The sequence below is a fragment of the Ammospiza caudacuta genome, chromosome 10 (genome assembly GCF_027887145.1).
Source record: "Ammospiza caudacuta isolate bAmmCau1 chromosome 10, bAmmCau1.pri, whole genome shotgun sequence".
Lineage (NCBI taxonomy): Eukaryota > Metazoa > Chordata > Aves > Passeriformes > Passerellidae > Ammospiza > Ammospiza caudacuta.
In genome coordinates this window covers 10,395,885-10,416,503 of record NC_080602.1, presented here as the reverse complement: position 1 = coordinate 10,416,503, position 20,619 = coordinate 10,395,885, and the positions used below count along the sequence as shown (strand labels likewise).

The 20,619-nt window shown below is 51.9% G+C and overlaps 1 protein-coding gene across 3 annotated transcripts; it reads left to right on the top strand.

Annotated features, from left to right (window-relative positions):
• The first annotated feature begins 23 nt into the window (after positions 1-23).
• PKM (pyruvate kinase M1/2) lies at positions 24-19,744 on the top strand. 3 transcript variants are annotated; one of them, XM_058811285.1, is made up of 11 exons: positions 24-102; positions 5,502-5,665; positions 6,034-6,125; positions 8,969-9,100; positions 9,290-9,476; positions 10,256-10,526; positions 10,783-10,933; positions 12,236-12,388; positions 15,463-15,629; positions 18,234-18,415; positions 18,953-19,744. In XM_058811285.1, exons 2-11 carry the CDS (start codon positions 5,521-5,523, stop codon positions 19,057-19,059), a joined length of 1,587 nt encoding a protein of 528 aa, XP_058667268.1. In that variant the 5' UTR covers positions 24-102; positions 5,502-5,520; the 3' UTR covers positions 19,060-19,744. The 3 variants fall into 3 exon arrangements, with proteins under 3 accessions (XP_058667268.1, XP_058667267.1, XP_058667266.1); XM_058811284.1 differs by lacking the exons at positions 24-102; positions 15,463-15,629 and adding exons at positions 5,235-5,290; positions 16,048-16,214; XM_058811283.1 differs by lacking the exon at positions 24-102 and adding an exon at positions 5,235-5,290.
• The last annotated feature ends 875 nt before the right edge of the window (positions 19,745-20,619 follow it).

The window sequence follows — 20,619 nt, the reverse complement described above, 5'->3', positions numbered from 1 at the left end:
TCGACCATCCGGGATTACTTTGACGGAGCGTGTGGGGGCGGCGCTCAGAGCGGCGGCGGCGCTCCGAGTGAAAGGACGAGGTAGCGGCGTGACCCAACGGCGGTAGGTAACGGCGCCCTGCGGGGCTGCGAGCGGTGGGGCCGGCCGCGCCGGTACCGCCGTTATGCCCAAGTTTCCGCTGCCGGGTGAGGGTCCCACCGGGCGGCGGTTGAGGGGAGGGGGCGCGCGCCCTGCGGGACGGTTGAGGAGGGGGCGCGCGGGGGGTCGCGGCACCGCGCACGTGGCTGCCGGCAGCCCCGGCCCCGCGTCCCCATCTCTGCCCCCTCGAGCATCCCCCCGAGATCCCGCACCGGGAACGCCCTTCCCGAGCATCCCCCCGTGACCCGGCACTGGCGAGCGCCCGCTCCGAGCATCCCTTCCGATTCCGCGCCGGGGAACGCCCGCTCCGAGCATCTCCCCACGGCCCACACCGGGAAACGGCCGCTCCGCGCACGGGGGAGAGGGCGGCGGGGGTCCGGTCTGGGGTGCGAGGGCCCGGGTGAATGAAGTGGGGCGGCACGCAGGAGCGGGGAGCCCCGCGTGTGCCCGGCGGCCGTGCCGTTACGCGGAGCGCACGGCGCCGCTGCGGCTGCCGGCCGGGCCGGGCAGTGCCGGAGGAGCCGCTGGGAGGCTGAGTCAGAGGCAGACGGAGTGAGCGCTGGGCCGCCTCCCCCCCGTGCCCGCACTCACGTAAGAGCCGGCAGTTCCCCAAAGGGCATCAGCTTAAATCAGCGCCCGGCTCACTGCACCCACCACTGATGCTGCAGCCTCTTCCCGGGCCCCCTCCGCGGGAAGACGAGGCCCCTTCTGAATTTATCTTCTCCCGTAATTGTGCCGGCTTAAACACATCCAATTGATTTAGATCGTTTTCTTGCAGTGTGAAAACCTTTCAAACGTGTTTAAACCCCCTTTGCAGAGCTACCAAGGCATGAATAGCGCTTTTGTCGGCGGACAATGGCAACCTCCCGACTGTCTCCTCAGAGTACTAAAAGTAGACGGCAATCTCTGAAAACCTGCTTTTGTTCTGATAAGGCAGTTGGGTATCAGAGAGGCCCAGGTTAACAAAAAAAAAAAAAATCAAAAAAAAAAATCAGTGTTTTGTGAAGGTTTTTGTCACGTTAATTTTCCTGCTGCTCATCGTGACTTGCCTTGGCTCAAAGGTGCAATGACAAATTTTTGATTACTCAGACACGTCCAGAAACTTGTGCAATTACAAGTGCTTAATTAAAAAAAAAAAAAAAAAACAAACCAAAAACAAACAAAAAAACCCCACTAAAGAGTGTAATTTTATGCCTGCTTATAGAGCAGGATTCTGGCTAATATAAAGGAGTTCGATGGGTTAATGGTCTGTACTGGTGCCAGCAGGTTTCCAGCCCATCACCGGATTAAGCAGGAGGTTTTTGTGCTAGGCAGGAAGCGCTGCTGTGAGCCACGTGCTTGAACCGGGGACTTCTGCCTTTGAAACCCTTCTGAGAAACTTCACTTGCACTAGATAAAGAGCTTGGAGAGTCTGCAGCAGCCTGCTTTTTTTTTTTTTTTTTTTTTTTTTTAAATATTACGTACTGTTTTATCTATCTAAAGCTGTTATTAAAACCTTTATTTATTGCTGTTAGCCGTAGTGATCCACCGCCGGCCTTAATTCCCTTTCCAGCCAACAAGTTGATAATTTAATTTGAAGGGAATGAGACGTTTGCCAGGCCGGCTGGAGCACGTGCTCGGTCCTTTATCTGCCGCCGGGCCCTTGTTCTGCCGGGGGAAGATGGAGCCGCAGCGGGCGGTGATGGATGGCACGTAGGGAATGGGGCTGCAGTACCGGGGCGCTGCCACGTGCAGCAATCGCCATCCTGGAGTGGGGATGCAGCGCAGTCAGGGGTCCGCACTTCTGCCTGGTTAAATGTGAAAAGAAAACCCCCAAGCTTTCTTTTATCCTGTAAAGCAGGTTTTTGCAGCTTGCCTGAAGGCAGCCAGGTGCTTCTTGCCAAGCTGAAGGGCTCCTTGTCCTCTGCAAGGTTAAGCCTGTAGGTGTGTCCTACAAATACCCTCGAGATCAGATAAGTCTTTCTCGTCACCAAACATCCGATGCTTGCCACCTCCTCTTATTTTTTTTAGTTAAGTTTTCCAGGGAGGGCAGCTCAGCAGAGGCCCGGCTGAGCCAGCAGCACACGGGGAAGGTGCCAGAGCCAGCCTGATCTTCCTGTTCTCCTTTGCCAAAAAGCTGGAGAGGCATCTCCGTTGTGGGTCTCTCCTCCCGTGGATCTGCAGCTCAGTGCTGGGGAGAGCATTGGCCAGCCAGGAGCAGGTGGTGGTTCCTGGGTTCCATCCAGGCTTGCAGAAAAGGGGTGGAATTTTGGGGTGGCCATTTTGTCCTTACATAACGGCGAGACACCTCCAGCATCAGCTGCCTGGCAGGAATGTGCTGTCCTCCCTCCCTGGGAGAGGGGATGCCAGGCCGGGGTAAAAACCTGCTGCTCTGCAGAGCTGCATTTCTCTGTTGTTGAGTGCCTTCAGCGTCTGGAATGAGCAAAGCTGATATTTTTCTAGGCTTCTTTTGGGAATCTAAAGGCCTGCCTGGTTTCATAACCCTGTCCTGAGCACTAACTCAAACCATTTCTGCCTCTGGGCTGGGTCACTGGGCATGAGCAGCCTTGTTCTGCAGCATCTGTGTGTTGTGTAAGTGAGGCTGACTAGTAAATCCCGAATCATGGCCCCCTGGGAGCCTCCTGGCTGGAGTCCCTGCAGGCAGTGACACAGCTCTGCCTGTGGCCTGGGGACAGCCCCTGCTGCAGTTTGTACTTCCCTTTGTCACCGGTAACAGCAAAGGCTTGGCCCTGGCTGGGGATTGCCTGGGTGGGGATTGCTGCTCCCTCTCCTTTCTCCATCCCCAAGGGGCATATCCAGAGAGACTGTGATTTTAGGCTTTCTCTCTGACCCATGGGGTGAGCTGGCTGGAGTTACTCACCTGGCTACAGCAAAAACCGGTCCCAACCTCAGATGGCTCAGTCTGGAATATTCAGAAGCTGGGGAGATACCAGACATCATTGGGATACTCTGCCTGAAGCATGGGCATGCCAAGTAATAATTTTTGGGATTTAATCGTTACTCCTTGAGGAATGAATTCAGGTTTATTCAGTGCTGGAGACATTCAGGCATTGTAGGATATTGCTCACCCCCCCTCCCTCAATCTGCCCAGACTGAGTGCTCCGTGTTTTCTGGTGTCCTTAAAGTCCTTGCTCCTGTGTTTGATGTTAAAAAAAGCGGAGTAGTGGGAAATGCCAGACATTCCTGTTATAAATATGAGACCAGTCATTCCAGTAAAATTCAGTCGATGCTTTGTAAATGCATGGTGGTGGAAGGCAGGAGGGAGTATTGAAAAGGCTCTTGGTGGTCGTGGGCATGGTGCTGTGGACAGATGGGTGTTTGGGATATTTTCTGGCTCCTGCGTCTCTGCTCTCGCCCCTGGACAAGGTCACTGTGTCTGCGGTCAATTTTTCTGAGCCTTCTGAACTGCTAGAAAATCCTGCGAAGGGGATACTGGCTGGGAAGTGAACTTTTCCTTTCTCTTTATAAAGACTTCAAGGGTGTTAAAATTATATTTGCAAATGACATGAGTGGGTGGGGGATTTCCACGAGGAGGGGAGAATTCACATGACTATTTTTTATAAACTTCCAAATTGTGCTCTGGCTGCAGTTTCCTTGTTGGGATACCTTGTTCAGTATTCCTCTTGTTCCTAGAAGCCGTGCAAACCCGATTGCTTGTGCGTGGAGGTGATTTACCAGCAAAAGCTTGTTTTTTTTGGCATCTAAGGAAAGTGACACTGGAGGGTGAAGCAGCAAGTGTTAGAGGGCTGAAACACAATGTTTTAGAACTGACCAGAGGGTTTTCCTATAATAATAAGACTTTGTTGGGCTTTTTATGTGGGCAGACCTTCTTGTAGTGACTCCAGTGAATCAGCAGCTTTTGGCAGGGCTGAGGGAGAAAAAGCTTTGCCAGGTCAAATTATGGTTTTTGCTGGCCTGGCTGCTGTGTGGCGCATGGCAGCGCGGCGAGGGTGAGTCAGGGCTGCCTGCGAGAGGATCTGCACGTACGTGAGGAAGGGCTGCGGAGCAGGGGAGGAGCATCGGGAGCAGGCTGGCAGGGCTTGCTCTGCCCTTCGCTGCGCTCAGTGCTGCCGGCTCTGCCACGGGTTTTGGGTTTGTTGGTGCCTCTGTGTCAAAGCTGGATCTGCTGAGCTGGCTGGTGTGTGCCACTCACACCATTCTGTGGTTTATTGGTGGGCAGAACAAAAGCTCAGCTCTGTTCCTGCTCTGTCCCAGCTTTTAGCTGGGCCCAGCCCATGTTTCTGTAAGCACATCTTGGAGATGAGGGCTGCTCATGCCTGCTCTGAGTCTCACCTGTGTGCCCAGGGCACAGCGTTTAAGGCTAAACCAATCTTTAAAGACAAAAACAATGAGTGATCTGCCCATGCCAGTAGCCATCACCTTGCATCACTCTTTTACCAGAGGCTTTTGTAGTGCTGAGATTTTAGCCTGGGCAGGTCCAAGAGACAAAGCATTGAGCTGCCATTATTACTTGAGAACAAAATTATTGCAATTAGAAATGCCTGGGGCACCAGCACTGCTGTGAAATGAATGTACTCCCATCGCAGTGTACTGCTAACCTTCAGCTCAGCTTTGTCTTTAAAGGATAGGTTGGTTCCCAAAGAATAGGCTGGTCCTGCTGTTGTGGAAGCTCTCAGGGGCAAACAGCCTGAGTTCAGAGAGGTTTTTTAATCCAAATGTTGAAAAATATGACCAGTTTTAAACCTGATGATAAATTTTGGTGCTGTAGGTGGAGTGCAGGAGGTGGGGGAGACCTGCAGCATCTTCAGTCAAAGAGGGGCCTCGAGTGTCTTAAATCTTCAGTCCTTTATGTGTTCTCTGCCAAAGTGTTGTGTCCAATCAACTCCAGTCTGCTTGCTTGTCCAGGCTTAGAGGATGGGTTTAGGCTTATGTGGACTTTGCTGTGATTAGGTGCTCCTGGGCAGAAGGCTGCCCCTGTCTGGGCAGTCACGCCAGCGCCGCGCTGCCCCCGTCCCGCGTGGGATGGGACGTGCAGTTGAGGCCTGTCGGAGGAATGAGTGGAGAGCTGGGAGGGAGGAGGCAGAACCTCTGCCTGTGCACTCAAGTGCTTGAATTTTGTTGCGTTGTGTAGCTCCAAGGGAAGACTGGCAATGAAGAGAAGCTATGAAGGGAACATCTGCATAGAAGGCAGGTGAGCTTTGGGCGGTCCATGTGGGGGATGACATGGAAATAGAAATGTGCCTTGCCTGTTAGGATTCTCAAATAGGAACATAAAGATAGTTTGACCCAGTAGCAGCTTTCTTGTTACCTCCATTCATCACATTGTTGTCTTGGTGTCTCTGCTTGATGGGCAGTTTGGGGTGGGTGATTCCCAAACCTGGCACCGCTTTCTTCCCTTCCAGACACAGGAATCTAGCAACCATGTCGAAGCACCACAATGCAGGGGCCATCCAGACCCAGCAGCTGCATGCTGCCATGGCAGACACCTTCCTGGAGCACATGTGCCGCCTGGACATCGACTCGGAGCCGACCATCGCCAGGAACACCGGCATCATCTGCACCATTGGTAAGCTATTCCTAGACAGGAGGGAATTGCAGCTAGGAGCCCACACCCTGGTGAAACTTAGGAGGGAAATTGTGAGAAGGATCTGACTTTCATCCCTTGCCAGGGCTGATCTTGTGTGGTGAAGGAACATGACTTTCCCATGTTTGCCTAACCTGTGTTACTGCTGGGAGTGAATCCAGTATCCAGGGAAATGGGAATCGCTTGGGTTCTGCTGCACTCCGTGGGCAAGTTAAAACAATATTTGCTGCTGCAGCGCTGAGCAATGCTGTATCCATTTACCTTTTCTCTTCCACATGAAACCGCCTGCTCTGTGTGGGTTACCTCATTATTTTTCTAAAGTTAATGTTCAATCTGTTTCTTCCTCCTAGGCCCGGCCTCCCGCTCTGTGGACAAGCTGAAGGAAATGATTAAAGCTGGAATGAACGTTGCCCGCCTCAACTTCTCTCACGGCACCCATGAGGTGAGGGTGTGGTCTGAGCTGCTACAGCCTCTGTGTGTGTGCTGAGCCTGTCCTTAGGGAGGAGGGAAATCCAGCTTCATCCAGACCATCCCTGGTGTGGGAAGGTCAAATAGCTGCTTTTGGGAAGGCATGCTGGTTGTACATGCTGAGCCTGCGTCACTGTTGATAACAGTGAAGTGTATTTTGTGAGCCATTTTGAAAGCAATTCAATTCCACACCCTGCCCTGTAGCGGCGAGCCAGGTAACTGGTATTTGACACTGTGTGCCAACTTCTTGCCATGAAATCCTTGAGTTCTTCCTCATACCCTGCTATTCCCAGAGCTGCTGCTTCCTGGTGAGCAGCAGAAGCTGAGAAGACCTGTCCCTGTTTTCACCTCTGAAGGAGGTCACACTATCAGTTAATCTCACTTTTTGTTGCATTGCTGGGGATTTTGCATGCAGGTGATCCGTGAATAACCCTGATCAAAAGGCATCTGTTATTGGTGATTTGATGTAATTACTGTGCTCAGTAGGAAGAATGGGCCCCTGGGTTTTCTGGCTCACCAGCTGCTCCAGATGCATTCCTGGCACTCTGGAAGGTCCCACCGTGGAGCTTGGGACATGTTGTAGTGAGCTCAGAAAAATAAGGTCAGAAGAAATCAACACTCCATGGCAGTCAAGCCCTTATTGCTATAAATAGCTGACACCCTCAGTGATACTGGAGGAGCTGAGGATCCCATTCTGCTGAGGTTTTTTGGGTTTTTTTTTGACCCTGGCTGCTTTCCAACTTTCAAAATGTCACCCAGTGGCAGCTGTAGGTGGCTTTACTTAGTGACCCATGAGCCTTGTGGTATGCAACAGCTTGGCCTCTCACCCTGGTAGCCTTTAATGAGCACAGGGCAGTGTCAGGATCAAAAGGGCTGATACTTAACTGGGGGCAACCATCAGACCTTGACTAACCACCCTGGGATAGTGTCAGTGCTTGTCTTGCAGTTGGGAAATCAGCCTGGAGGAAGAGTAGTGTGGAGTAATTGCATCCCAGGAGGCAAATCCTGCAGCTGGGTGGCTCTTGGGCCAGGTGACACAGCAGGGACTTGGTGGCCAGGCTGAAACTGGGAATTCTGACACTGTTACTGCCCAGTTGCTGTGGTCTGTGAACTGGCTGAGGTCTTTATTCTTCCTGCTTTGTGTGAGGTCTAATCACACTTTTCACACCAACAAAGCTGACTGCAGGCTCCGGGGTGGCTGTCACCTGCAGAGTGTGACCATCAGCCATAGCCAGTCCTGAGCTTGTGTCCCATCCTGGCTCCTCCAAAATGCCCTCATTTCCAGCCAAGGCCCAAAGAGCTTCCATCTGTCACAGGTGCTTCAGTTCTTGTGTCCACCCCAAAGCATTTACTAGGGCTTGAGCTTTACAAGAGGTGCTTTGGCACCCACTTGACTCCCTTTTACATGGACTAAAAATGGCTTTTACCTCCAGTTCTGCCTGCATTCCTGTTCTGCATGTGTAACTCTTCAGAAAGTCAGGCTCCCTAGGAGCCAGTTAGTCCTTGGTATCAAACTAAAATGGAAATCTCAGATGATTGTGTTCAGATAAGTGTTGTGGCACTGTCAGGGCGTGCTTTCTGTGCTGCATCCACCCCAGCTGCTGTCCCTGGAAGGTTCAAGGCCGACTCAATCCCACATTGCACACTGTCAATAAACTGACTCATTTTCCTGCTATAAAGAGTTATCAGCTGTTAGGTATTTCTGGGTAAGGGCACACATGTGAACTTCAGCATGGCTTTCCAGTCCAACCTTCCTGGTGCTGGCTTATCATCCCTGAGATATTGGAGTCAGTGTGGAGGGCTCATGTTGGAGTGAGTGAGTGACACGAGGGAACCGAGTGTTCGGGGTGAGTCAGGTCAAACTCCATCAGTTCATGTGGCACAGAGAGGAAAGGGTATTTGTTATCTGCTAGAGCCTGTCAAGTGTTACACAACTCTTACTAGTTGTAAGTAGTTGAGGTTATCTCTTAGTGTTATTTAAACAAGGAAAGTAAATTGATCTCTTGGCCATCTGTAGCATATTTGAGGGAGTTGGCATGGGTTTTGTCACAAAACTGTCTTAAAACTGGCAGCATTTATCAAAATGCTCTCCCAGACAAGGTTTGGAAGCCAGGTGTGTGGTGCTGGACTATTTTGGCTGTCTGTGTTTGCTTTGATTCTGGGAATAAACTGTAAATATTTACATGGATAACCTTCTTTTAGCAAGTCCTTTATCTGTGGGAATTCAGACCAAAGAGTGAAAAGCCTGTCCACCTGCAGGGCTGATAGTGGGTCAGGCTGGAAGTGTGTGTGGGAGCTGGCAGTGTGGAGAGGCATCTTCCCTTGCTCTGATGGGAGGAGGAGCACAGCCATGTGTGGCACTGTGACATTCTTCTCCCCTCAGGTCTCTTTAAATGCACACAGTTATCCAGCTGCTGGTGCTGTGAATATTCTGCTGTGTTGAATAGGCAGGTGTTCAGGTAAGCTTTTGGAAAAGTTCCTCCTAAAGGCCTTTTGGTTGGTGAGCCACCTTCAATTGGCAGGTGTGTGTCCTCATGAAAAATCACTTCAGCCAGACCTTGGGACTGTCTCCTTGGGTTATCCTTCTGGAGTTAGAGCTGAGGGCACACCAGATAACTTCCAGACTCCATGGCAGGAAAGCCCAAGTATCCTTGCACTATTACAGGAAGCTTTGTCTGGGTTCAATTTTGAAGGTAGAACTGAGACTTGGAGCAGAACAGTCAGCTTGAGCAGCCTCTGGGGTGCACTGGGATCTTTTCTGTAAGCAGACAAGTAGAACTAGCTTTAACATTTCCATCTTTTTTCTTTTCTTGTCAGTATCATGAGGGCACAATCAAGAATGTGCGAGAAGCCGCAGAAAGCTTTGCCTCTGATCCCATCGCCTACAGACCTGTGGCCATTGCACTGGACACCAAGGGACCTGAAATCAGAACTGGACTCATTAAGGGAGTAAGCTGCTTTTTTTTTATCACACTTTTTTCACCACAGACTCAATACTGTGTTGAACCTGTGGCCATTTTCAAACAAAAAGATGTCATAGGAAGTGAGGTAACAAACCACCTCCCAAAAGTTCTGACAGATTGCTGTGGGCTGTGAGGTGGTGGTGTACTGGTTTTTACTGGTGTTGTTGTCACACAGAGTGGCACAGCAGAAGTGGAGCTGAAGAAGGGTGCACAGCTCAAATTGACCCTGGACGATGCCTTCATGGAGAACTGTGATGAGAACACGCTCTGGGTGGACTACAAGAATCTCATCAAAGTTGTAGAAGTTGGCAGCAAAGTCTATGTGGATGATGGTCTGATTTCTTTGGTGGTTAAGGAGAAAGGTGGGTAACAGTCATTTTAACTCTGCCTATTTGTGTGTTCCTCAGGACATATTTGTGGTTTCCCTCCAGTAACTGTTTCATAGTTTGCAGTTGTAGAAAGGAGAACATGGTTCTTGATGGTTTAGTGAGACTTTGCTAAATTTCTCTATCTCAAGTGTGGGAACTTTCCAAAATTTAACTTCAGCTGAGTTTCACCAGGCTGGCATCTAAGCCCCATCTTCAAAGGGGAATTTATGGTAGGGCCATATCACTATTTATGATCAGCCAGGCTAATTCATGCTCTTAATGAAGGCTTTAACTGGTTTTACAGCACAGGCCCTGGGTTTTGTAGTTAAGAGACAGAACTAGTTTTAACTGGCAATGTAGAGGTAAGGTTACTTCCATAATACTCCCTTTATAGTGCTGCCTAAACTGCTGTAGCCTCAAGCCTCTCAATCTGTGAGCATGTAGGGAGTGGGAGGCAAGGCTTTGGTGTTGCAGGGCTCTGTGTGCAAAATTGCAGCCTGCCAGCTTTTCTTGGGGGAGGCAATCCCAACCTCCTGCAGGGAACAGCTGCTATCTTATCCAGGAACAGCCTGGAAGTTGTTTTTAAGACCAATCTATTGTGTTCCCAAGGATAAGCTGCAAGCCTGTGTGATACAGGAATGCTCTGAAGGGATGGCATGTGCTTTTTATCGCGTGTGCCGCTGTTGACACCGCAGTTCCCAGGCAGGGAGGTGTGTGGGAGTTGGTAGCAGGAGCTGTCCTGTAAACACTGACCATGGGAACCTGTGTTCCAGGGAAGGACTATGTCATGACAGAGGTTGAGAACGGTGGCATGCTCGGCAGCAAGAAGGGCGTGAACCTGCCCGGCGCTGCCGTCGACCTGCCCGCCGTCTCTGAAAAGGACATTCAGGACCTGAAATTCGGTGTGGAGCAGAACGTGGATATGGTGTTTGCTTCCTTCATCCGCAAGGCTGCTGATGTCCACGCTGTCAGGAAGGTGCTGGGGGAAAAGGGAAAGAACATCAAGATCATCAGCAAGATCGAGAACCATGAGGGTGTACGCAGGTGAGCTTTGTGCAGGGGATGCTTTGGGTTTGTCACACTGAAATAAAGCGACTCACACTCCCTTTCTGTAGCTTCAGGCAGCTTTGTGTAGCACTGAATATGTGCTGTGCCTTGCTTCTGGTTTTCTTCCTCCTTCCTTGGCATTGCAAGAACTCAAAGAGCCCATGAAAAGCGTGAGTGCTCCTTTCAGAGGAGGACAGATGGGAAGGTGCTTTGCAGTACAAATGGGATAACACAGCTCTTCTCTCGCTGTCAGGTTTGATGAGATCATGGAGGCCAGCGATGGCATTATGGTGGCCCGCGGTGACCTGGGAATCGAGATCCCAGCTGAAAAAGTCTTCCTTGCCCAGAAGATGATGATTGGGCGCTGCAACAGGGCTGGCAAACCCATCATCTGTGCCACTCAGGTACTGGAAACACCACCTTTGGCTCCTCACTGCCAGAGTCTGCCCACGAGGGAATGTTGGGGCACCCATGGGTTGATGGTGTTGGTTAAAAGAGATGTAGAGAAGTTTTGCTCACAGCTGAAAAGCTCATGTTTTTAGGCATTGCTGTGTTTGGGATCTTTTCCCAGTTAGATTATGGGACCTCTTGCCAAAGGTTATATGCCTCAAAACATCACATGGTAATGAGCCCTTTGGGGCTGACCTTGCAAATTCCTGGGAAGAATGGCACATGGTTTTCCTTGGCATCTTATGGCAACTCATCCCTGCCTGACAGGGAAGGTTTGCTGGGATTCCCAGGTGTCTTAGAAAATGTACCCACACTGGAACTTCAGAAGGAACTGAGTAAAGGATCCTTCTCCTTTTTCTGGGAGTGAATAGGGATCACTTGCACAGTCCTCGAGCACTGGGAGGATTGGTTTCCTGACTGTCCTTGCTCTGCACACAGGTTGTGGAAATTAAGACTTCTTTAGGCAGTAATCATTAAAAAAGCTTCTGGATTTACAGTGGCATGTGCTCCTTTTTGCTGTATTGCTACAGGAATGCAGCTGAAACACAGCCTGAGGCAATGTCCCATGGGTGAAGCACATAGTGTTTAAACAAGTGGTGAGCTCCAGCTGGGGGGAAGCTGAGCACCTGAGGAAGACAGGAGAGCTGGCCAGAACTGGGGTTGTAAAGGGATTAGAAGTGCTCACCTCATGGAAAGCTGTCCCCTTTTCCACTCCTTTAAGTGGGGATGCTTAGGAACCTGTTGGAGTTAACTGTTCTGATTTTACTACCCTGTATGTATTGTCTAAAGCATTTGAAATCCTGAGTTGGGGGAAGGCAACTTCATTGGTGCAGACTCTGCTCTTTATGATTTCTGGATGATAAAATCCCCAAATTTGAGAATGTGTGACTGGATTTGAGCTTTCCATAAATGCATGTAATGCCACACTGCTCTAAAGAGCTCTGAGTTCCTTGGGCCAAGCTTTGTGCTGAGAAGTTGAAGGTTGGGAGTCTTTTGTCTGAGATGTTGTATGGCTTAAATCTGCCTGGAAAAGGAGTAAATGTGGAATGGGTATAAAATGGAGTGGGTTATTTTCCTGACTGATGGAGATCAAAGCTGCTTTAGGGGCCAGACTCTCTCTCTGTTCCATACCCCTGGCGAACTCCTAGATTCCTGAGGTTGCGTCCCACTCTGTGCCCAAGCCATAAGGAGTATTGAAGTGCAGCCCCTTCCTGTGGCAGAGTGTTGATCATCCCAGTGGGTTTGTTCCCTCCCAGATGCTGGAGAGCATGATCAAGAAGCCTCGCCCGACCCGCGCTGAGGGCAGCGACGTGGCCAACGCCGTGCTGGACGGCGCCGACTGCATCATGCTGTCCGGGGAAACTGCCAAGGGAGACTATCCCCTGGAGGCTGTGCGCATGCAGCACGCTGTGAGTACTGCCTGCCTGCCCTGTGGGGACAGGGACACCCATTGCTCTTGGCCACCTCAGCTGGCCACTCCAAGGCTGAAATGGGTGCCTAAAATAGCCATTTTTTTCCTCACACTCTGCTATGAGTGATTTTTTTTTTTTAACAAACGTGGTTCTGAGGGCTTGGAATCTCACTTTGTGTGCTCCAAACTTGCCAAGCAGAGCTGAGAGCTGCTCTGTAATGCTGAGATATAAAACTTTTTTTTTTGCCTTTACCTCAATAGAAATTTCATCCAATGTTCTATTGCAGTGGCATATTAAGTGCTTTAAACTGCTGCATAGTCAAGGAGCTGCTTTAAGCAGTTTATCTATAGATAATGAAAGGTTTTGGCTGAGTCCTGCATGGGAGGGGGTGGGGAGGCTCCTGAGGGTGATTTACAGCACTGCTGCATTCAGCACCTGCTGTGTGCTGGGGGTTGGGGGGTTTGTTGCATGAGTACTGACAGCACCATATTTTTACATGCCTGAACTGCCAGAAACCTCTGCTCTGCTTCAAGTTCGTGTTTCAGCTGATATAAGCCTCATGTCAAGTACCTGTGGGCATTGCTGCTCCCCAGTTAGCAGTGCTGTGAATCACAACACAGTGTGAATCACATCACAAGTTCTAACTCTCACCAGTTTTATTTGCAATTCAGCTTCTATAGGTTATTCAACTCAGCCAGTGTTTGTTTGCAGTGTGTTACCTAAACATCTTTTACCTCAATATGGAGTGGTGTTTTTCTGCATGAGGCAAATGCAAAATACAACTTACAATCAGTGGGCAGTGGTGCTCCTTTGCAGGCCAAATACTAACTAACTTCACTAACCAATACTAGTGCACCTTACAGCTTCTCCCTCTTTTTCCAACCCCTAAATCACAAGGATCAACTGCCTACCAAGACTTGGGAACTTGCTGCAGCAAACCTTACACCTGGGTTTCCATCCTGGCATTAATTCTTTGGGCTGGGCAGGTTGTGTTGTACCTGTAGCCTGATTTGAGGATCTGTTGCATGTGCTTCCCTCCTCCTACAGACCTGGGCATGGTGTTCATTCCACCAGGGCTTCTGGAGAAGCACTGAAGGCTTTAACACTGCAGAAATTGAAATACAGATTGGCTAAGTGTGAGATGTTCCAGGCAGCAAGGTGCCAACTCTTGTGGTAGGAGCACATGCAGTACAGTGAGGATCTTTCCTCTGAGCTAATTCAATTCTCATTAGTCAAGCCCAGCAACAATGTCCCGAGTAACCATGGTCTGGGGATCTGCAGTATGGCTGGAGCAGGTGGATGTTACCATCTGAAGTGGGCAGTAGCAAACTTCTCAATACTGGCCAGGCTGATTGCTGTAGGTGGGAGTGGGCATCCATCCATTCCACTCCAGGATCCACACTTCAAAGCCCAGCCTGGCCATGCTGTGCTGCCCGATGGGACCAAGGTTTAAACAGCCTCTCCATTTTCCTTTCTCCCACTCCCTGGTATCCCCATCCGTGCACCAACTGGAAACCCTCTATAGCTATTCCTGTCTGAGCAGATCCAGCTGTGGGGTGAAGTTAAGGATTGCTATGCCCCTCTGCAGCTGCTGTCAAAGCAGACACCTGTGTTCCCACGTTCCATAACGTGTGGAGAGTGCAGACTTCCCCTTAAAATCAGATCTGCTCTCTATGTTACATGGACCTGCTGCATTTGTCCAGGAGCTGAAAATAAACTGCCAGGTTTCCAGCTCCTGCATTTGGAGTAAGTGTTGTGATGCAAATACTCCCCTTTTATCTAAATCCAGCAGTAACAATATGCTTTAGGACAAGTTGGCACTGGCCTGCTTTTCCGGCCTGCTGCCTGTGTCCTGTTATTTTTAGAGCTAAGATACTTAACTACTTTGGCTTAAACTGATAACTGTGGAAGGGATAATTCCCAGCATCACATAAAATAATTCATTAACACTAGAGTGGCAAAATTCTGAATTTTCTAACTGCAAAACTTTCACTGTGATGGCACATCAGTCTCTAATTCAACACGAACTTGTCATGCTTTGTGTAGCAGCTGTTCACTTTGTGGAGTAACTGGGTGAAATTGTCCTTGAGAAGATCATGAACCTTTGCATGCTTTTCTAGTCTCTGCAAGCCTTCTTTATCAGGTTGTCAGGCTTTCTGAGATGATTAGACACGATGATTCCCAGGATTCTGGGATGCACAGGTTGCCGAACCTGTTGCCAATGCTCAGCCAGAACACAAAGCCTTTAGTTGTGCCTCTGTCCCTCTCATCTGTCCATATCTGGCACTGTACAAACACCCAACATCTGTGACAGCCCTATAAGGAAGACTTGTTTTGATTTATTTCCCTATTACCTAAAGGAAATCACATTTGGATGTGAAGCTTTATTGACTCTCAAGTTAAAATAAATCTTTGTTGGCTCTCAAACCAAATCTTTATTTGCTCTCCATGGAAGCCAAATTTTCATAGACTCTGAAATTCAACTAAATCTTCATGGACCCTGAAGTTAATCTAAATGTAACAAGACTGAGAGAACAGTCTCCCACCTTCAGGGGTGACATTTAAAATGTGTTACTTGCATGTTGGCTCCATGAAAACTGTTCCAGCAGCACTCTGTTGGAGCCTAGGAAAGGGAGCCAGATATTCTGTCTTACAAAATTGCAAGCAGGAGCATGGGCAGGCAGGTAGGTGGCATAAGAGTCTCTCAGGAAAGTCATAAGCAGCCATGACAAAGCACAGTCTGGCTCTGAGCTGGCTTCTTCTGCTCCTTGAAAAGCAATTTACGTTTGCCTGCTCTGCTGGAACTCCCAAATACAACTAAAATACCGTGTTTGGAAAGCCTGCCCAGTGACTGGGGCCTGCCAGTCCCATGGTATGGTGAATTTTAGCCTGCTTACATTTGGCAAAGTGAAAACCCGAGAGACAAAAAGCTTCACTGCTTCACCTTAATGCCTTCTTGCATGCACTACTATGACAATTAAGCAAGTTAATATGATCTCATGTTCCTGTGGTATATCTTTCCTTCTTTTCTTTCCTCTGTTCTCCTCCTTCCCTCCCACTCGGGCCTGCAGATCGCCCGCGAGGCTGAGGCCGCAATGTTCCATCGACAGCTGTTTGAAGAAATTTTACGGCTCAATGCTAACACCAGCGACCCTGCCGATGCCATGGCGGTGGGCGCCGTGGAGGCCTCTTTTAAGGGCTTAGCTGCAGCCGTGCTAGTCCTGACTGAGTCCGGCAGGTAGGGCTCAGAGAGGGGGCTTGGGCCAGCCCTTGCTGTGGCTAAACACGCTGCACTCTAACACTGCAGTCTTTGGCCAGTTGCTCACTGCCCATGCCGACCTTGTGTAACCGCTGCCATGTGAGCTGACCCGTGCCAGGGAGGGATCCCAGCAGGCAGGAGCAGAGCGAGAGTGCCTGGCAGTTGGCATGAGTGTCACCTGAGTGTGGGCTTGACAGGGCGAGGTGCCACCATTGGAAAAACAACCCTTGGGAATCGAGTGGTTCCTCTGCAGGGCCGTGCTGTTGGGGCGAGCTTAGCCTGAGCTCGCTGGTTAATGGCAGTGCAGATGTGGCACTCTGTGCCGGAGCACCTCGCCCTGCCCCGTGCCCGAGCGCCTGCCGTGAGTGTTGTCTCCGAACGCGTGTTGCTCTTGTAGATTGCCCGGGAGGCCGAAGCCGCCATCTTTCACAGGCAGTTGTTTGAGGAACTGCGTCGTCTGACCCCCCTCAACTGCGACCCCACCGAGGCCGCTGCAGTTGGCGCTGTGGAAGCGTCCTTCAAGTGCTGCAGCGGGGCCATTATTGTCCTCACCAAGTCTGGAAGGTAGGAGGGATCAGGTGCCCCCAGGTCGAGCCTGCTGTGTGACAGGGTGGGGGAAGGAGAATCTCGTGGCTTTGAGAGACCAGTGGAGTCAGGTTCTGGCAGTGCCTGCGGTGGTGGTTCCTCGGGAGATGGACACACATCCCTACGCTGAGTCCTCGGCCTGCCTCTGCCAGCGTGGCACCAGCTCTGAGCCCAGCCTCCCTCACTGCTGCAAGGGGCAGCAGCGCCAGCTGGAAGAGCCAAGGGAAAATAAGTGTTGCAGCTTCAATTCAAACTTCTTGGCAAGAAATCATCAATGTAACAGTGAGGCAGAAGTTCAGTGGATGCACAATCTATTTATTTTCTTTTAAATCAAGGCTTTGGCCTTTTCTAGTAGCATCCAAATTATTGGTCTCTTGCTAGACTTTGCAGTCATCAGCCCTGCTTGCCTGAGCCTAAGGCGTGAAGAGGGACTGCACAGCCTGTGATTGGTAGGCAGGGAAATGGAGAGAGTTGGAAACGTCCTCTTCCAGGATTCCTTGCCCCTGCCTGCAGGTAATCTCTGCACAGACAGGCATCTGGCAAGCACCAGATGAGCTCAGTGGCTGCAGGTGAAGAGTGCTGGAACAATGTAGTTTGGGATTTCTGTCCAGCAGTGGTGATAGCTGCCAAGCAGAGACCCGTTCTTCCAGTTGTGGAATGGGAGCTGGAGCCTCATGGATCAGCTCTTCCATCTAGAGGACCTGGGCTGCCTGCTCCCAAAGCACGTCCGACCATAAGTCTCAGACTGCTTTCTGGAAGGAAATCAGGATTTCTCACACTGGATTCACACCATAACAGTAGTGCAGCAAACGTACCTGAAGATGTGGACCATCGGTGAAACCTTCACCAAAATGTACAGCTTAAATGATATTGAGCAGAAAATTATTTTCTGCAGAGATGAGGAGGGAACTATAAGCACGGAGTTCTGGATGTCCTCATGCTTCTAATGTTTCTTGGTCAAATGTTCCAGCCTTACACTTGACCTTCTTAAAGAGATTTGAACTCTGATATTTGAGTATTTTTAGCTGTGGATTAGGTTAACTCTTGTGAGTACCTGAATCTCCCAGATCTCACGGGAGGCGGCTTGGATAGTGTGGGCAGGATTGTCTGAGAGCTGGTACGTGTGGTTGGGTGCTTGGAGCAGTCTGCTGGCCCCTGCTTTCAGCAGCAAACTTTGCATCTGAGTGTCGCTGAGCTTGGCTTCTCTAAACGAGGCTGCAAAAGCAAGTGGAGACACCAGCATGTCTGCTGGAGAGATAGAGCTGCAGATGCCATAACCTTGCAGTTGAATCCATTTTGGAGATTCTTTTCCTCAGCAGTGCTCAGAGAAAGGAAAGCTGTAGTCTAGTCCCTGCCCAGGCTGTGCTGCTGCTATTTTAAGGTGTTTTAAAGACTTTGTGCCCAACTTCCCAGTATAAATTTTGTCCTCTGTTGCATTTGCTTCCCATGGGGTGCAGGAGCAGAGCTCTGTGTGGAGGAACTGGCTGTTTGCTGGCTTCAGTAGGTGGCTGGGAGGCAGATGGCTTCCTCCTTGGCATGCTTTGGGCAGCGCTGCTGGCACCGGCTCTTTCCACCCTGAAAACCGGGAGCTCCTCAAAACAGGGAACTTTCAGGGACCCCTGTTGAGATGCCAAGGCCTGCTTGCAGAGGCCAGAATAAATGGCACCTCGCCACCCTAACATAGCAACAGAGACAAGTAAAGGCTTGTTCAGGGACCAAAACACCCTGATGGCACTTGCTAAACTTGGAGGTGAGGAGATTGTCACCACCAGTGGGGGCAGCCAGTGGTGGTCTGCCCCATTGCCTAGTCCAGCAGAGCATCAAGGTGGTTGGTGAGTGGCTTTTGTGCAGTCTGGTCACATCCCCCCGAGGTTTTGGGGAGCTCTGGTAACTGACAGATAGACCTTGGGCTGCTGTGCTCCTGCAGACCATTGCCATGTGTCTCTCCGGAGGCAGTGGTGGCCGTGTGGAGCCCCAGCGTGGCTGTTGTCCCCGCAGGTCGGCACACCTGGTGTCACGGTACCGCCCGCGCGCCCCCATCATCGCCATCACGCGCAATGAGCAGACGGCGCGCCAGGCCCACCTGTACCGCGGCATCTTCCCCGTGCTCTGCAAAGACCCCGCCCTGGACGCCTGGGCCGAGGACGTGGACCTGCGCGTGGCCCTGGGCATGAATGTTGGTGAGTGGCACCCTCCCCCTGCCCTGGGACACGGCTCTGGTGGTGGCCCCAAGCACCTGGGTCGTACTTTGGGGTCACTGGTGATGGGAAGAGAGGAACTGGCTGCCTGTGTGGTAACTGGATCCGGACGGGAAACGGGCGGTGGTGGCGTGAGCAGAACCACATCCGATTGGGAAATGAGGTGGTGGGTTTGGCACAGCTGCCTTTTAAGGAGTTTTCAACAGAAGCCCAGGTTGGGTTTTTTGGTGAGTGATAGGCCTGTGACACTCAGCACTCCTGAGGGACAAGGGAAGCCTGGAGTGGGGCTGACTGTCTCTGTCCTACACCCCTCCAAATCATGTGCTGTGGAATTTCAAGCTCTGTCGCAAAGAACCCCAGAGCAGAGGCAAAGGGTGTCAAATGGGTGGGCAGCAGGAAGGTGGGGTACCCTCCTGGAGCCCCAGCTGCTGTGGCACAGGCAGCCTCAGTGACGCGGGGAGTGGGTGATGAAGGAGCCAGGGTGGGACGGTGCTCTGACGCCTCCCTCTTCTCTCCTAGGCAAAGCTCGAGGGTTCTTCAAGAGCGGCGACCTGGTGATCGTGCTGACGGGCTGGCGCCCCGGCTCTGGCTACACCAACACCATGCGTGCGGTGCCCGTACCCTGAGCGCCCAGCGGGCCTTCTCCCCCTGCCCCTCCCCTCCCAGCACCCCACTGCCCCGTCTCCCCTTGCAGTAGACCAGCCATCGCTTGCGCTGTCGTCCTTGTCCCTAGAGTGGATGTAGGTTGCTAAACACCACCCAGTGCAGCAGCAGCAGGGGCAAGAGACCTTAAATCACTAAAAAAAATTATACTTGAAGTGTTTAGTTTTTTAAAAATCTCTCCCTGTAGTTAAAGTCCTGCCTTGATGTGTGTTGGAGTCAGCGTAGGAGGTTCCTGCGTGCTGTTGGGACTCCTCTTTCCTGGTGACTGTGCTCAGAGTGTGAAATGTCCCTTTTCCTGGCCCTGGTGTGGGGTTTTGGGGAAGGGGAGAGGCAATGTTTAGTCAACGGTTCTGCTGGACCCCTCCTTGCTCGAGGCAAGCTGCTACTCCCCCCTCCTGTAATGGCTACATGCCTCTCCAGACCCAATTCAAGGCAGATCCAGCCTTTGTGAGCTGGCTGCTTGGGGAATGGGGGCAGGGGAAGGGTGTTGGCTCCATGCACAGAGCTTCCCGTGCTCCCCTTGCAGCGTTGTCTCCTGTGTTAGTCATGTTCCCCCACCACCCCAGAGCCCCCCCCTCACCCAGCACTCTGATGGGCCCTGGGGTGGAGAGCACAACTGTTCATCAATAAAGAAAAGCTGAAGCACCTGCTGGGCTGAGCTGCTCCTTTGGGGGTTCATGCGGGGTCTGCAGGGGAAGGGGGAGATCTGGTGAAGGGCTGCAGGAGCTGGGGAGGGCTGCAAGGGTGGGAAAGTGCTGAGGGTTCCAAGTGGAGATCTGGTGCAGGAGTCTGCAGGGCTTGGGCTGTTCGGTCTGGGATCTGCAGGCATTAGGAGGGGCTGCGGGGGCTGCGGGGAATCTGCTGCAGTTTGAGGGGGTGCCAGTGGAGGAGTTTGCTCGGGTTGGGGCTGCTTGCAGGGGTAGAGGGGCTGTACGAGGCGTTAGGCGCTCAAGGGAGGCAACGGCAGGGCTGGAGGCATCTCGGGGTGGGGAGTGGGCCCAAGGAGGAGTCAGTAGGGCTGGGGGCTCTACTGGCATTTCTGGGGGAAACTGTGGGACCTGGGGTTTCTGTGCTTGGAGGAGAGAGCCAGCAGGGCGCCTGGCTGACATCCAGGCCGGTTTCTCCCGTCCTGAGCCCCACCCGGAGCGGAGGAATCCCGGAGCTCGCCCGCCGCGGCCCCTTTAAGAGCCTGTACCGCGGTCGCTTTAAGGGCCGGGACCCCGCCAGGCTCCGGCCCTCACGGCGGTGGGCGGGGCCTGCGGGGGCGGGACGCGGTGCTCAGTGTGGCGGAGGCGGGACTGGGCGGTAGGAGCCAATGGGCGGAAGGAAGGGGGCGGGGCTCGGCAGTGAGCGGCCAATAGGCGGGGTGGAAGGCGACGGGCGGCCAATGGGCGGGCGCCGTGGCGGCGCGAGGAGGCCGGGGCGCGCGGGGCATGACGGCGGCGCGCGGGGCCGCGCGCAGGTAGCGGGGGGGCTCGGGGGGCTCCGGGGCTGGGGGGGACCCGGCACTGAGGGGGGCTGGG